Here is a 15,035-nt window from a genome sequence, read left to right on the forward strand (position 1 = left end):
GGCTCAGCCCACATCTCGGAGCCCAATCTGTTTGCATAGATGGGAAAACGATCCTCAGTGGGTGCAGTGTTTACTAGAGTTTTGTTAGTCCGTCTTTTAATCTGTGAAAGATATGAAAGTGACAAAATAATTATGCAAATCCCCTCGACTGTGTGATCAGTGGTGTGCGTGTGTGTGAATGTGGTCATATTTCATCCCACTTGAGACCAAGAGTGTAAATGCTTGCGTCTCTCACCTCCAGTCTGTCTGTTCTCATGAGCTTCTGTGCGGCGGCGGCAGCAGCAACAGGGACGTTGTGGTTGCTGGTGACCAGTATGGGAGCACTGGGCAACATGTCGGCGGGTATCATGCCGGGCGACACAGGGCCAAGGTAGGGGTTAAACGCCGCATTGGCGTTGGTTGCAAGGCTGGGTGTGACTGAAAACATGGGCTGCGGGCACACGGAAAATGAGAGAGTCAGTCAACGATGAGCATAATTGAGCAAAATCATCCCACAACGTCTATTTATAAAGAGGTGAATATTTTACTACATATACCAAAGGGTAAAATGGCATTGTTGGCAACCATGTGACGGTAGTAGTGAGACATGTATGCCATTATCAAAAGCTAAGGGAAGTATAGGATGTGTGAATGTGGACAGAAAGAATAAGGCAAAAACAGACAATTACTGAGGGTACATCTGAAGATTATTTTTCTCGTTTGATGGCTGCTTGTCTTTCATTTGCTCAAACACAAAGAGTATAGGCCTCGGCTCTATGTACGTTGCTTCCTACTTCACACACTTCATACACCAGAGATCATTAAAGAGTAACAAGGATGAGGGACCTCCCGCTGTGTGCGCAGGCTCTGCGGGAGGAGAGGTGCTACACTGTACAGCGATGTATGTGTTGTGTGCTGCAGTTTGAAAGAGTCAAAGCCCTGCTGACAGCTTCCCCTGACAATCTCCTAGAGGAAAGACTGTGCTAGCTGACGTAGCACACTGCAAGTTTCCCCTGCACGTTCCTGACCCTAGCCCCTGCCTGAGGATTGTCTCTTGAGCCCCTGCCAACACGACACAGTGAGTAATAGAACAACAGCAGCCAGAGCTGGACATCTGCATTCCTCCCAAAACCTCACCGCTGCTCTGGGATGAGTCAGGAAACCAGGAGTAATGTTGTGGACTTTCTAATTCTTCTGCCTTTTGTAATGTCTGAGGAATTACGTCCTATCTCAACTTCCTCTGTACATGTGGGTCGCTCAGGGCGCTCAGTTATAGTGTGATGTCATTCAAATTGCTCGCAGTCACGAGGGTTTTAACAATGCAGTGATCTCATCCTGCAAAAAACAAGTTTGTGACCTTGCTGAAGAACCTTCTCTGTCTCATCACTTCACTTTGAATTGTTTCCAATAATGATATCACAATGCAGATTCGCCATAAATCACGATCCCAACTGATTTAAAACAATTACGTCAAACCGAGCATATTTACACAGTAGGAAGAGAAAAATGTCTCGCCGCATGGCTCCTGTCAGCAATTTGTATCACAGCGGTGATATTATGTTTGTGAACTTCTTTCCAGACAGCCTCTTAGTAACAAAGATTTTTACTTTCTCTGAATCCATATTGGAAAAGGGAATTCTACAAATCTGCACTGCCAATAGACCTCAATAAAAATATAAATTTTCAGAAAACAAATTAAAATAAAATGTTCCTTCTTCAATTTACTGGCCCTCTAAGAAGAATGTTATTGGACTGCGACATCAACCACACTGAACACACTCTGGACTTTGTTTTTATGATGCAACCACTATTCAACACTACAATTGTTCCCAGACTGTGTATAAAAACTGACGACATGACTGCTCCCCCAAAGGTGATGCCAAAACCTCTCAAAGTAGAAGTTAAATATATTTTGTCATCGAAAGTTTCTGTCAATTTTAGGTATTCTTATCTTTGGTTATAATTAGTTATTTCATGATATAAACATGGGCTGAGATGCCGTGTTTGACAGCTGAGACTGACGAGCTATTGGTCGAGACAGTGTACTGCCAGGACTCTGATATTTTGGCTCCAATTTGGCTGCAATTTTCTGTCTAACCCAACCAAGCCCGAGCCGAACTCGACAGCCATTCTGTTTTCTGTGACCAAACCCGAGTCCAATGTTTTTTCCCGATTACAGGTGAGTGCAGCGTACAAAATCAAGTAGATAGCCCAGCAAATGTGACCGAACGTGACCCGATCCTGAATGTCATCCCAGCCCGTCGGGTGCCAACGTGCATGGGTCAGGTGTCGAAATATCTCAGCGAAACCTGTATCTGGGATATTTTGGCATCATTTTTTTTACCATGTTAGGAAGTTGAGGCGGGTCAACCAAAGAATGACGCCGCTATAATGAACCTTCCTTGTGGCTTGGATGGTTTGTTTTTACTTATTTCACTGTTTAAGTGTGAGTGAGTGAGTGAGCGAGCGAGTGAGGGAGTGAGGATACAGCACTATAGATAGATATAATTGTAATATGGGCTGTCCGCTGACGTTGACACTGTAATAAAAAGCATCATGAGCACCATCACTCACAGCCGGCTGTAATAGACCCTAATTACTTCACCCTCTGCACAGTTCCAATGCGTGAAATGAAAGCACTCTCCTACGCACTTGGAGGAAGGAGGGGCAGCTTTGGACACAAAAAAATAAAATGTGTGAGAGCAGCAGATAAAAATGTGTTAAAGATGCTGAAGATGAGGGCAGGAAACTAAGCTGCAGACACAGGGGGAGGATGGAGGAAGAAAGTCTGATTCCTGGGAAGCCTGGTACCAGGTCTTACCCTTTGTTCCCTCTGCACACAACATGGGCCAGGCTTTTCTTTGTAGTGCAGGTTTACAGCCATCCCTCCTCACTGCTGTCGCCCTATCTTTTTCACTTTACCCACCTGTCTCTACTCTGTCCATTTATCTCTTCCTGCTTCCTGCCTTTCTTCTTCTGCTTTGTCCTTCTCTGTCAGCCTGTCTTCCCTATATCCTCTTCTCCTTACTTTCTCTTTTCCACAACATAAACAGAAAGGGAGGGCTTTGCACTCCCAGGGAGACCTATTGCTTCTTTAAACACTTTCATGGTTTCCTCTGTTCCTCTCAATGGGCATCGCCACACAGCCCATCCTCCCCAGATAAGTGCGGTAAGCCATCAGCTAACTTTGTACATACATGTATGTTAAAAAATGCAGCTCTTTTGAATAGTCTGAGACACATATGCTCCACTGCAGGAAGGACTCTGAGCCTTAGAGACAGGTCTCATTGACTCTGTAAGGTTTCATAGAACTAGATGCTCCAGTCGTCCCCATGAAGATCCTTGGAGAACACAGCACAGCAGTTTCTGATGTAATTTACTGCATGTGCATGTGTGCATGTATAAATTTGTAGATGTGTTCATGATGATAATAATTATATCTCTTTTGATCAATGCAAAGAATAAATCATCAATAGAACTGTCCCAGTTTAATACGATGAATTTGAGGTTGACTTCAACCTAGTTACAACCAGATTTTCAGCCGATTTGCCATTCGCCGATGAGTTTTGCTAGTCGCCGACAAAAGCCCTGGCAGTCTCCAATCACTATGCCAGAACTCTTCAAAGATGCGATTAGAGAGCCATCAGATTTTACCACAGGGTTAAGGTATAGTGAAGGTACACGAGGTGCCCCCTGATTTTTTACACTGCACATGTCTGTAATCGGGAAATCAAGCAAAAACCACGTGGGCTTTGTTTTCTTAGGCTCGGAAGGGTCAACAGAAACATTTGGCCCGAGCAGCTCTCTATTATTTAGAACTGTGACGTCCACTTGTGCGTTTTACCTCGTCCAGCTTGATGTGTCATTCTGTGAGAGGGAGGGATCATTCTGACTCACTGTATGTTTTCTCAGTTTGGAGACAAGACCTACTAGTCAGGTGTTTCCCCTGGTGAAAGATCATGTATTATGTGAGGTGAAGCATCAGGGGCTGTTTACTCCTTGTTTGTAGTTGTAGTACAAACTCAATCCACTGACAGGAAAGGTTGTTAGAAAGTGGATTTTAGGTTAAGACTGTGTTGAAGAAACTACTGATTTCAGGTCAAGAATAAACATCCTGTTGATGCTCATCTATAAAACCGGTTCCTACAAACACAGACACAGGACGTCATCAGCTTGGCTAAATTTGACATGGAGAAAATAGTCAGTGAGTCATAACCATAAGCGATCCTGTGATTGGCTGAGTGCTGATCTGGATGACCGCTCTCATGATTAGGTGCTTTGACACTGTTGACATCACCAACTAATCACTGATATCTGGGAATGCAAGTCCAGAGGGCAAGTGGTTGGACAATTATAACAATAATGAATAATATAAATTAGTTTGCACTTAGGTTATAAAAGGAGGCATCCAGAGCTAGAGATGAACGCTGAGTCATCTTTAGAGAAGCAACAAATACAAATCAAGCTATAAATCAGTTGTCCACATATGAAGAACAGGTCCTGTACATTTATAATGTATGTATGCGTATACATTTTGGCATTTTGGAAAATAACTGTTATATTTCTGTATATACAGTGAAAAAAGGTACATGTGTAGTTGTTTTTTTATAAACTCCAGGTTGGTTTGTATGCATCTGTGTTCTCTCACCACTGGCTGTAGCTGTGTGCCGGGCATCATTGCATTCGCGAGCTGCATCTGCTGGGCCAGCATCGCCATGTTCTTCTGCTGGATGAGGTTGTTCCTTCCATTGATCTCCAGCTGGGTCTTTAGGTGAGGAGGAGGATGGAGGTACTTACAGTTCTCCCTGGAACAGCGGCCCTGTTGCAGTGGGAGAGCAGAGAGCAGGGGGAGGAGGAAGAAAGAGAGGGAGAAAGAGATATGGAAAGAAATTAGAATAGCGTATAACTGTCGCCTAATGTAAAGAAGCAATGAGCCTTGACTCAAGTTGCTGCCCTCCCATTTCACAGGCGCTGACCTAACATCCCTGACATCTGGGCCTGCCACTGGGTTTGTCGCAAAGAAGAACGATTGGTTCTACTTTCTTTTAGCCCCTTCGTGACCTGAGCTGCACGCTCGCTACCTTCCCTTTTTTTCTCAAGGTCCCATTGAGAGGCAAATTAGTTTCGAGAGCAACAAGAATTATTTGGATATATATTTCTATCTACCTCTGCTAACTGAGCAACATAGAAAATTATGCACTGTCACTATGATGATATGGATACTACTTTATCTTTATACTTTTGAGTGCTCAATATGACAGCAACGAAGGATTATTTTAAAGGAGACATATCTTGCTCATATTCAGGTATGTAATTTAAATTAGGGTTATTACTTGAAACGGTTTACATGCTCTCATGTTCAGAAAACACATCACTTTCCTCACACTGTCCAATGCTGCAGCTCCTCTTTTCATCCTCTGTCTGAAACACTTGGTTTTAGCTCCCGCCTCTTTAAATGACCCCCCTTCAATAAAGCCCGGTCTGCTCTGATTGGCCAGCTGGCCCACTTTGTTGTGATTGGTCAACCGCCTCCAGTGGCGGCAGAAAATGTCGACCGCTGCTCTCGCTTTACCTGGCTTTGGTCAGACTCGCTACTAGGTGTGTGTTGTGTTATACAACTGTGGTGAATTGTAAGGTCATCTGACCTCACAATTCCATGGACGTTTCAGGAGCTCGTTCAACCCTGACATTTATGCTTTTTAACTTTTATACACACAAAAAACCTATTTAACACACTCGATGAAAGGGAAAAACTGCAAAAGCAACATACAGAATGTCTCCTTGTTTGATTAATTTTGGTCGTACACTCAGTTTAAAATTAGGACAAAAAAAGGATAATCTGGAATTAGATAATTCTTTAATATTCCTGATATACTGATTTAGATTATTAATATTTTATCCAAAGTAGTTGCTAGTTACTTTCAGTTGGATTCCTTAATTGTTTCACCTTCTTGTTCAACCTCTGCAGTGACCTGTCGCTGTTATTACTTTAAAAAAAGGTCTCGCTTTGTTGGAACAAATTACACTACGAGTAAAAGAGGCTTGAGATCAGAAAGGTCAAGAACATTAATCTTTGTATAACAATTGTTAAGTAAAAGTAAAGACGGGGTTGTTAGAATGAAAGAGGAGGGGGAAAAAAGGCGAGAGATGAGAAACACTCAGCTTTTTATCTACTACCTCAACTGCTGCCGCTGCACTCTTACTCAAAAGAGGAAAGGATTTCAGAAATTTCAGTTTGCGAAGATCCTCCCTCTCCTCCGTCACTCCACCTCAAAAGCTGTCTCACTTGATGCCGGATGTTTAACAAGCCCCTGTGAATCACCATTGATCTCCCTCAATTGAGACGAATGAGTTATTTGTCAATATGCTACTGTACATCATTTCAGAGGAGAACCAGCTGGAGAACTGATGCGGGATCGATACGCGATCGGAGACCAGCGTGACAATAAACATACACACCCTGTCGCAGCGCTCTATCTAATATTGGGCTTGTGTCTATAGACAGTGAGATGTGTGTCTGGGTGCTCGCCACTGTGCTTGATTATATTCCTCCAGCAGCCGGCAGCCCAAGGGGAGAAGGAGGGAATGTAATTTACACTCTCATAATGCCTGCTCCACTGAACACTCCCCCAGATAGGTGTAATATCTCAGATATCTCCTCCTCCTTTCTTTTTTAAGTCCCCCTTTCTCATTCCCTTCCTTTCACCTCAATCCCACATACATCCCGAGCCCCGTGCGGATATTTGCTCCCCTTATCATGAATACAGAGCAGCGCGGATGCAGTGGTGCCGCTGTGGATCGGTGCACGTGAACATGTTCATGTATATGCGCTGAAAACAGAAGTAATACTCTCTCGCTCCGCCTTTGTCTGTTTTGTTCTTTCCTCTCCTCTCGCCTCAATCCCCCCCCCAATCAAATGCATCCCATTACTGCTTTGTACAAATCTACTTCCAGAGGGACGGTAAGGCCAACGCTGCCACAACTCCACAGTGCCACCTCCCATGGGGAATTAAAGGTTGGCTGTCATGCTACTGCTTATCTCAGTGAGATTACCTGCTGCCCTCTGCGGCCCACTATGACACATGCTTTCACAACCCCCTTTGTTCTTCCCACCTCTCCTCCCTCTCCTCCTGCCTTCCCCTAGTCCCGCTCCATCCCTCCATCCCTCCATCCCTCCCTTTTATGTCCTAGTGCAGCCTGTTCTGCCTAGCGACAGCAGGAGAGCTACTTTGCATTGGAGAGCAGCAGAATGTCAAGGGTTCCTCCAGCATTGTCATTGGCTGGGAGCCGACAGGAACGGTATTCCCAGTCTGCCGATTGGCCTAGAGGCAGACATTAACAATGCTGCAATGGTCTGGCTCGTTCCTGTGTGGCTGTGACTATTGATCAGCACTAATTGGTTAATGTCTTTTGATTTTCAGGGCACATTCCCTCCGGGTGACTAGACTTGGTCATGTCACCTCCAGCTGTGTGTGTGTGTGTGTGTGTGTGTGTGTGTGTGTGTGTGTGTGTGTGTGTGTGTGTGTGTGTGTGTGAATTGAATGCATGTATAGTTAAGTAGAAAAAAAACTAAACACTTTTCTACATTGATTTACAGTGGTCTGTGTTAAATAGATTTTAAACACGTTTTCAAATATGTCAAGCTGTAAGCTAATATTAATACAATAAATAATAATATTAACAATAATAATTCCAGAATGAAAATTTATATATTAATATAATATATATATTTTTAACTGTTATAGAAGATTTCGAATAAAGTTGAAAACACGAGACATAACTAATATGTTAATTTATGACATTTTAGGAAACAAGATTTAGAAGTCAGTCAGCTTCTTTCTATCAAATGTGGGATTAAGATAAACGATGAATGTCTCAGAATATTCTCAAGTATACATATGTCTTCCAATTCATCGAATTATGATTTGATTGATTTGATTGAAATTTAAATATAATTGTCTTTTTTTGTGTTGTTGGGTTTCCTTACTAGGCAAGCAGTTTTATTTCCAACATTTGGAAATGTTTAAAACTTTTCTTGTAAAATCAGGATGAGCATCGTAAAACGTGATTAATGTGCAGGAGCAGGCAGCAGTGCAGCAGCTGAATCATCAGAGAAATAACGTTCTCACTCCAAAGTCTACTTTCAGCAAAGCTGGAGGGAAGTTTAAGAAGACTTGGATGAAAGTTAAGACAACATTATGACGGATCAAAAAAGGATTTGTCTGGTTGTGTTTTTCCTCAGAGGGTTTTGTTCCCTCTAATCTCCTGCAGGGCAAGGTCATGGGCTTTCATGTGATTATCTGCTGCTCAATCACTTGTAGATGTAGAATAACACAGTATGAAATGTTGCTGCGGGATCATTGATAATGCAACGTAATCTGATCTGGATGAAGTCCATTATCATTATTGTGTTTTTGAAAGAAGTATTTTATATTATTCTTTAGAGACAACGCCGCTGTGAATACAATATTATGGGTTACGCATTACAATTAAGATAAAGGTGAAATCATAATTACTATGCTTGTACGAATAACAATTTACGTGTTTGAATTTTATCAGCCGCAGTCAGAGGTCAGTATCTTGACACGTACGCCCCTCTGTTCCCACTGATAGCCTCATTATCTGTTGCTGTGTTGTTGTCTGAACAATTCAATGCAGCGTGAGCCCGTCCCCGTCGATCATCGCCTGCCTGCGATGCTAATGTCCTGGCTTCTCTCCTGCCTCTTTTCACCGCTATTTCCCCCCGCTGTCTAAACAATGTCAGAACAGGTTAATGGCGTGCACGTCTGAGCCAAAGCAGCTCTCCCTCTGGCCAGAGTGTGTGACTACCAGACTCAAGTCGACTCTGTTCCGCCTTCACCTGTCTGCCTGTCCTCCGCTGAGACGCTGATATGCTAACAGACTACTTGCATCTCAAGCATGTCTCAATTGCTCTATCTTCCTCCCGGTGTCTCCCCCCCTCCTGCCTCTCAGGTGGTTATCTGGACTCCTCTGTTGCACTATGCCTTCGCACCAAACAAATTGTATTCCTTCTCCACTCAAAGCTGCACATCTTTTTACCATCTCAGGGGGGAGGTTTTGGTAAACAGCCGAACCCGTCTCATAACCAAATATAGATTCTGAAACTTGAACCAATTTGCTTTTGCCAAGTTTTGGCTGTGCCAAAGGACAGTTTCCCTTTCTTTTAATTGGCAAGGCATTAAAGGAAAGTGAAGCAGCTGTCACAGTCTCACTCTTAAGTGTATGTGAGTGCATGTACATGTAGGTGCAGGGGAGTGAAGCATTCTGCTCCTATAAATCACCTTGGCCTCATTACACCAGATATCTTTCAGCCATATTTCAGCTCTGGGATTCTCACATTCACATGCACATACGTATAGACGAGTGTGCAAGCACGCGCACACGCACACGCACACGCACACACACACACACACACACACACACACACACACAAACACTCACACTCTCACACACACGCTCACACTCTCACACACACACACACACACACACACAGTTGTGTCTCCATGACTGCAGAGGGCATTGCACTGACACATTAATTTCGTGGAGATTGATGTCCACCATATATTACTAAACATGTGTTCACCCTGAAATGTAATGATTTACATTATTGGAACTTGCTTTTCGTCCCCATAAGGAAGACAAGTCCCTATAATGTGACGGACGCAGGTCCCCACAACAGGAGGGATACCTGAACAACACACACACCCCCACACACAGATTCACTATTATCCCTTTTAGAATAATATAGTGTACTACCTTACTGATGGTTGTTAATCAGCACAGTGTGAGGAACAGAACAAATATGTTTTCCCTGGTACCTACACATGCATGCACAAGCCCACGCTCACATACCATACAGGCAACATATGCCTGTTCTAACCTTGAGTTACTTCAATTACCACTGCGGCACTTTTACTGCAGTTTCAGGTATCACACGAGTGGCTGGGTCTGACCTCAGCAACAACATGGTTTTTAATCAGCATCACATAATCCTCAGTGACAAGGTTACATCAACGAGGCCATCCACAAAAACAACAGTGGGTAAGGACAGTGGGCACCAGGGAGGTTTTTAACCCTTCGATCCAACACCTTCTGGACACGAGATATATTTTAAAGCTGTTCTAATGAAAACGTTTATATATCAACAATGACATAAGAAGTGAGTGCAATGTGTATAGGGGTCACTTGAACCCACATTTTTCCTTCCACGTTTCACAGTCCCCGTTGTTCCCAGTTTGGTGCATTTCAGCATCATTCAAGCTCGTAAAGCACAAGCATACCTCCTGTTGCTGCTGCAATGAAGATTTGCAAAGTCCCAATCACTGAAAGTATGACATCCTAATGACCATGACATCACTCACTACTTTGTGCGTGAGGGAATGTGTGATTTGAGAAGATATAATCGAAACCTCACACTTATTTGTAGCCCGAAGAATGGGTCTGTGGAAACCCGGACAATAAACGCAGTGGCAAAAGTCCTCTCACAGACTAGCAACAGATACAAAAAGAAGAGAGACAGTCAGAGAGAGAGAGAGGAATGAAAGCAGAAAAAAAGAAAGAGACGGAGAGAGAGAGACAGATGTGGGGAGTACTTTTCCAGTTAATATTAATCAAAGCAGTCTGCGGCAGTGATTGCACCGGGTCTTTTCTGACAGATATCCTCCGAAGGGTTGCACGGCGCGTCACTTTTCACCAGACCCTTTTGCACGTTCACTCCTGTAATCACCTATTGATTCTAAATGATCTTTTAATCCACCCGTCCAGAATGACTCATTCCAACTTAACCACACGTAATCCAACACCCTCTGATCTCTTCCACGTTCTCTCTTTCTCTCCCTGTGCTTGCACTGTGTCTGAGCTCCCCTCAGACTGGGGCTGCTGCTGCTGCTGCTGCTGCTACTGCTGCTGCTGCTGCTGCTGCTGCTGCTGCTGCTGCTGCTGCACAGCGAACACCGTGACCAGTGTGACAACTGTGGAGCTCAAAGTCTGGACAGCCACCGTCCCAAACCCCTGTGCATTATCAATTCTCTCCCAATGGCACCGCCTCTCCCTCCTGCTCCCAAAGACAACCATCAATCAAGACAGCGCCGTCTGGATGGGGGCCGTGATAAGAATACTGGCACACACACAAACACACACACACACACACACACACACACACACATAGGGGTATGTTCTTTATTGACCAAAGGATCCTGTTGGCAAGCATACGACAGAAAAAGTATGACATCAGACACAGCACAAAGAACGGCCTGTCTGAGGACTGTGAGTGCTGCCAGACTGGCCAATAACACACACACACTTTCAGAATACGTCACCAAGTGTGGACAGCTATTTTTGGTCATTTAAAAAAAAAAAAAAGAAATCAAAAAGTTTAGTCTCACCTCATATTGTCTGCAAAAAATAAATGCGTAATTGACTTTCTGTTATGAAAACAGACTGAGGCATAGCTACATGCAGAGGCTTTAAAAACGACAAGTTAACTACGTTGATTTTAACATTTAAACATCTTACTTTGATTATTATTAGAGTTGTGTTGCACTCTATCAGCACTAGTGTGACCAAGAGACACACGAACTAGAAAAAACCATTCACGCATGTAACTGGTAGCTATATATAGCAGTGGTGGGGAACCTTTTTGCTATCATGGGCCATTTCAATCTTTTTTATCATTTTCAAATCACGTTATTATGCCTACACTAAATTACTGAACACATTCAGTATATCACACTAACTTCTCTAATGCTATGGCTGGAACTGCTTGTCTTAAGTGAGGCGTCTGATGTCAGATGGTATTGATGATGATCATGATGCTCGTACATACTGTTGTTATTTGCCAAATTCAAACAGATTTTGCATTGCCACATGCATGGTTTTCAGTGATCTCATGCACAAAAGGGCTACACCTGTTGTTTAAAAGAGAAGCCAAATCAATATTCTGCTTTGTAATAGTGCTTTGAGACATGCTTACCATTTAAAACAATTTTAATTTGTCCTTCTCTGAGTTGTTTTTTTCTTGCAGGCCGTATGTGACCCAGAGGTCGGACATTCCCTATCAACCTACACAGTGTATGCAGTATATATGCAGTATATATTGGTGGCTGTTAATGCAGTTGGCTAAAACAGTGTAGTAGTGGCTACTTTCGTAGTAGTGTTTTATTGAAGTTGGAAAAAAAACTTCTCTCAAAGTGCTTTTCATGCTTTATTTTGGGTGCAAGTCACTTAAACTCATAAGGATCAAAACCACATCCTCAGAAATATCAAGAGGTCTTCAAATGCTTTAGCTCCTTAATCCAGGTTTTGGACTTCAGATTCTTGAGCTGAACTTCTTAAAGTGTTGAGTCTTTGGGTGTTGAACTTCAGTGAACAGAATAAGGAGAGAACCAGAGTCCTCCAAACTTCAAAGCACTCCTCTGACATTCAGTGTTATTTGGGAAAAAGACACTTTCCCAATGTTTGTTAGAGCCTTTAAGTGTTTACTTCAGGAGTTGTACTTCAAGATTCAGTTCAGCACCTGAGCAGTGAACTCAAGACTTTAAAATGGGTGGATCCTTTAAAACCATGAGCTGGTTCACCAGACACACATGAGCTTAATTCCTTAGGAGCTTTACTCTTTTCTTTGGACATCACTCTTTAATTTAGTGAGCCTCACAATGCTCAAAAGCTTCTCGATAGTTTGCCATGAGCCATGTGGTCGGGGCCATTTGAGCAGTGTGTCTGGGACCATTTACTGGCAGTCCTCTGTAAGTCAGACAGTAAACATGAAATCAGTTGCCCCCACAGATTGACCCCACAATCCAGAAAATTTCTAAACCAACATTCACTTACAAGCTTTTTCACTTTGACTGTTAGACCTCACCAAGTTCACTGAGAAAAATCAATCCTTAGAACTTCTAACCAGCCTTGTAATATGCTGAGCTATGTAGTTCATGACAGCTTCAATCCCGAGCTTCTAAAGAGATAGACACAGGTCATTATACAGAGAAAACCCCTGACCGGCTAAATATTCGCTGCCACATCAAGAGGATGAGTTTTTTGCGTGAATATTATACAATCTTATTCATGCACACATCCAGAATTAATGCAAAAATGTGTTAATATGGCACAAAACACTCCAGCTACATGCTGCATGGTAGGAACGAAGCCTGATAACCTGCTAACAAATATCCTGTGTTCTTTATCTTCCCTTGCTCTGTCCTACTGTGTTCCGCTGCTAATAATAGATGTCTATTTAAATCTAATTATCTCTTTCCAATCATTTATCAAATCTGGAACCACCCTAGTGCATTAGTATAATAGCCTGGATCAGTTAATGACCTTAAAATCTCATTTAACTGGGCAGAGGGATAACTCTTTGAGACAATGACAAATATAGATATGTGGACAGAGGAATCACAGAGAATGACAAGAGGGAGGTGACACAGCTCGGTTATAGTAGAAACTTTAACTGCGATAAAACAGCTGATGAGTGTACAGAACAACACTGCTCCAAAAAAGCAAAGCTCCTCGATGTCACAAATGATGCAGAGGCCCCAGGAAGCTTTCAGCCGTAGTGCTCAATTAGCCAAAACACCATTTACAGCCCCCAAAAGCACTACTTAGCCTGGCAGTGTGTTAGCATGCTTTGGGTGGGTGCGAGTACAAAAATCGTTAGCCCAGGAAGCTAATGATGGGGCAAAATCATTAGCCATCATGGGTAATGACAGCACTGTGCCAGTGTCTCGCTGAGCTGTTTCTTGTTTGTTATCCACTATTAGGCTGAATATGGCTGAAACGTCTGACTCAACTGGTCCATGGTGAACTGACATTTGATTCATGTTTACCCACGACTGTCAATGTTTTTCGAAATCAGCGATGTGGGGGGAAATAAAAGAGGTTGCTTATCTAGCAGCTGGTTATTGTCATTACATGGTACAAAATGTTTTCTGCTTGCTCCCTTTAATAAATGCAAACATTAAAAAGAGTGCCTCCTTTGTAATTATATAAAACAGCAGCCTCTCGGGCTACAATTATTTTTCATTTTTGATTAATCCATACAATTTTCCGTCACTTTCTCATTAATCGTTTGGTCTATTACATGTTCAAAATAATGAAACATGATGTGCAGCTGTTGAGTCCAACATGAAATGATAGGAAAAATCCTCATATTGATAAATCTTTGACTTAATATAAAACACTTTATTAATTATTCATCAAAAATATTGCAGATTAACATTGCGTTCTGCTCTGAAATTTGATGTCTTGAAACGCTTTTGTAAATTGTACAAGTTTTTTTTTTTTTATAATGTACTGGTATCGGACCTGTACTTAATAATGGCTGATATGCAAAGGCCAGGTATCAGGATTGACATCTGAGAGGGCAAAATGGTATCAGAGCATATTCGTAATCCCAGTCGAATCCTATCTGACGCCCCACTTCGGTTTAAAGTGGACATAAAGGAAACCAAAAACCAGTTGGAGAGCCCAGTGGCTGGTTTCACAGTGGGACATCCCTGAGCCTTTGGCAGTACAACTGAGCCGCAAAATGTGGGTCTGTGCGTCATGTGATGGATCCCTCTTTGTGTTGGACAAATTGTGATCAGTCATTCATAGATGTTGCTGACTGCTTTGAGAATGGACACATTGAGAGTCTCATAACCAACAGTCCCCAGTCACATTTAGGAAATAAAACTGGTGGTGAAGGCCTGAAGGGAGTAAAGGGATTAGATGTAAAGTCAGCAGCAGAGCTCCCTTTTTAAACTTCGCTCGCTATGCTGCTCTCTCTGACCCCACCAGTCCCACAGCAGGGACCTGTTTATTGCCAGTAAAGTTAAAATGAAAAGTGTATAGTGTGCTTCCCTCTCTGGAGGGTGCAGTGTAGGTGGCAAGTGTTGTCCTGACTCCTGTGGGAGCTTCCTCGTAGAATCGTGCAAGGCAAAATCTCTAATTAGTTTTGTTCTCATTAGGTCTACAACACTATCTCCCCTCAGACACACAAACGCACACGTTCACCGACACACACGCATGCATAGTGATGGAGAGAGAGAGAGGAGAGG

At 42.9% G+C, this 15,035-nt stretch overlaps 1 protein-coding gene across 10 annotated transcripts in view; it reads right to left on the minus strand.

The window, feature by feature from the left end:
* The window catches only part of LOC118106768 (muscleblind-like protein 1), a 63,481-nt gene that overhangs the window by 14,089 nt on the left and 34,357 nt on the right, over window positions 1–15,035 (minus strand). For 8 of the 10 annotated variants that reach the window (XM_035155542.2, XM_035155546.2, XM_035155545.2 and 5 more), the window contains 2 exons: window positions 4,628–4,798; window positions 236–430 (listed from right to left, as the gene is read on the minus strand). In XM_035155542.2, coding sequence (XP_035011433.1) covers window positions 236–430; window positions 4,628–4,798 — 366 coding nt within the window. The remainder of the gene's footprint in view (window positions 1–235; window positions 431–4,627; window positions 4,799–15,035) is intronic. The other 2 variants (XM_035155550.2, XM_035155548.2) reach the window with 1 other exon arrangement.

This window comes from Hippoglossus stenolepis, chromosome 4, assembly GCF_022539355.2.
Source record: "Hippoglossus stenolepis isolate QCI-W04-F060 chromosome 4, HSTE1.2, whole genome shotgun sequence".
Lineage (NCBI taxonomy): Eukaryota > Metazoa > Chordata > Actinopteri > Pleuronectiformes > Pleuronectidae > Hippoglossus > Hippoglossus stenolepis.